Source organism: Aptenodytes forsteri, unplaced genomic scaffold (genome assembly GCF_000699145.1).
Source record: "Aptenodytes forsteri isolate BGI_AS27 unplaced genomic scaffold, ASM69914v1 Scaffold567, whole genome shotgun sequence".
NCBI lineage: Eukaryota > Metazoa > Chordata > Aves > Sphenisciformes > Spheniscidae > Aptenodytes > Aptenodytes forsteri.
In genome coordinates this window covers 10,658-12,650 of record NW_008795916.1, presented here as the reverse complement: position 1 = coordinate 12,650, position 1,993 = coordinate 10,658, and the positions used below count along the sequence as shown (strand labels likewise).

The 1,993-nt window shown below is 71.1% G+C and overlaps 1 protein-coding gene across 1 annotated transcript in view; it reads left to right on the top strand.

The window, feature by feature from the left end:
* KANSL2 (KAT8 regulatory NSL complex subunit 2) overlaps window positions 1-1,993 on the top strand; it is a 16,944-nt gene that overhangs the window by 12,683 nt on the left and 2,268 nt on the right. The window contains exon 11 of the mRNA XM_009284620.1: window positions 1,243-1,411. Coding sequence (XP_009282895.1) covers window positions 1,243-1,411 — 169 coding nt within the window. The remainder of the gene's footprint in view (window positions 1-1,242; window positions 1,412-1,993) is intronic.

Genomic DNA, 1,993 nt, shown 5'->3' with positions numbered 1-1,993 from the left:
CCCCGCGGTGCGGAGGGGGGTCCCCGCTGCCACCGGGCACCGGAACGTGCCGCGGAGGGGGGCCTGGGCGGCGGGGCCAGGGGTCCCCCGGGGAAAGCGGTGCGGGGAGTCCCGGCCGGTGCCCCCCATATGTCCCCGGTGCCTCCTGGTCTATCCCGGCTGTCCCGGCTGCATGTCCCTGCTGTCCCCGGGCTGTTGTCCCCAGAACATCCCATGTGCCCCCGGCGCATCCCGCCTGTCCCCAGTCTGTCCCCGATGTCCCCGGTGTGTCCCCACCATCCCCTGGTACATCCAGGCTCTCTCCCCGTCTCTCCCTGCTGTGCCCTGGCTGTCCCTGCTGTGTCCCCAGTGTCCCCAGTGCATCCTGGCTGTCACTGGTGTGTCCCCCACTGTCCTCCGTCCCACCCACCGGTCCCCACTGTCCCTGGTACATCCCGGCTGTCCCCCATGTGTCTCTGCTGTCCCCACTGCATCCTGGCTGTCCCCAGTGTCCCCATTGCATCCTGGCTGTCCCTGGTATGTCCCCAGTGTCCCCACTGCATCCTGGCTGTCGCTGGTGTGTCCCTGGTGAGTCTCAGCTGTCCTCAACGTGTCCCTGCTACCCCAAGGCTGTTTCTCCAGCACATCCCACTTGTCCCTGGTGCATCCTTGGCTGTCCCCGGGGTGTCCTCGCTGTCCCCGGTGCATCCCCGCTGTCCCTGGGCTGTCCCCGCTGTCCCCATTGTGTCCTGGCTGCCCCAAGAGCAGCCCAGCCCCTGCAGCCCAGCTGGGTTGGGGACACTTGGGGCTGTCACCCCATGTCCCCGGGCTTGGGGTGGGGACCCTGGTGTGGGGCAGGCCAAGGCCAGCCTGTTGCGGCCGTGCCGTGGCACCATGGTCCGGGTGCAGGGGACTGTTCCCTGCCGTGCTGGCATGTCCACAGCCGCGTGGTTTGGGCACGTGCTGTGTCCCCGCGGTGCCTGGGGCGGCGGGTGCGAGCGGCTGCTGTCCCTTGGCCCAGGGTGACCAGGGGGGACTGGGGAGGGGGACATGGGCTCTGGGTGCCCCTGGCTCTGCTGGAGCTGCATCCCCCTCCCCACAGGGACCCTCATGCTGCCCCTGCGGGGCCCTGTGCTGGGGGAGGGGATGGCTGCGCCGTCCATCTGTCGGGGCCCCCCTGGCCATGCCCTGCTGGTGGGGCCTGGGGGGGCCGCGGGCTGCTCTTCCCCTCCAGACAGAGCCTCACTTCCCCCCGTGACGCAGCCGGAGTCGCCGGCCCCGGGGCCGCTTCCTGCGCCGGGGGCAGCGCGAGGGGGGCCCACGAGCCCACGGGCACCACGGGCCGCCCTGGGGACCTGCCTGGGTTTGCTGCCGGCCCCGCGGGCTGCAGGAGGACGGGGACAGCACATGCGAGGTCCGGCCGCGTGTGCCGGTGAGGGTGCACGGTGCTGCTGTGCATGGTGCCAGCGGGGTCCCAGGGTGTGTGGCCAAGGTCACGCAGCACATCGGGTTGGGGACGGCTGGCTTGGGGCTTGGTGGGGACGCGGGGAGCATCCCACAGCCCCTCTCTGCACCCGTCCCCGCTGCGCCGATGGGGGCTGTAAATACTGGCGCTCCGGTTGTTTTTGCTGCTGTCGTTGCGCTGGGTGGGAGAAGGTGGCAGAGTTTGCTCCAGGGCCGTCTGGCGGCCCCCAGCACTCCCACCCATGGGGCAGCCATGTGGGGTCCCCGGCAGGGGACAGGGCTGTCACAAGCGCTGCATGCACCCCAACCTTGCCTGCTTCCAGTGACCTCCCTCCCGGCCTCGCCACCTCCATCACACCCAGACCCTCCCGTTGTCCCCTCTGGTTCCCCCTGCACCGCTGAACCCCCCCGCCGGGTCTGGGTGAGCTGGAGCCGCGTGGCCCCGCGTGAACCCCAACCCCTGCCCAGCTCCTGGGGTGCAGGGTGGGGGCCACGGCCTGGAGCCACAGCACGGCTCCGTGCCTGGAGCCCCGGGGGCCTCCCCAAAGGG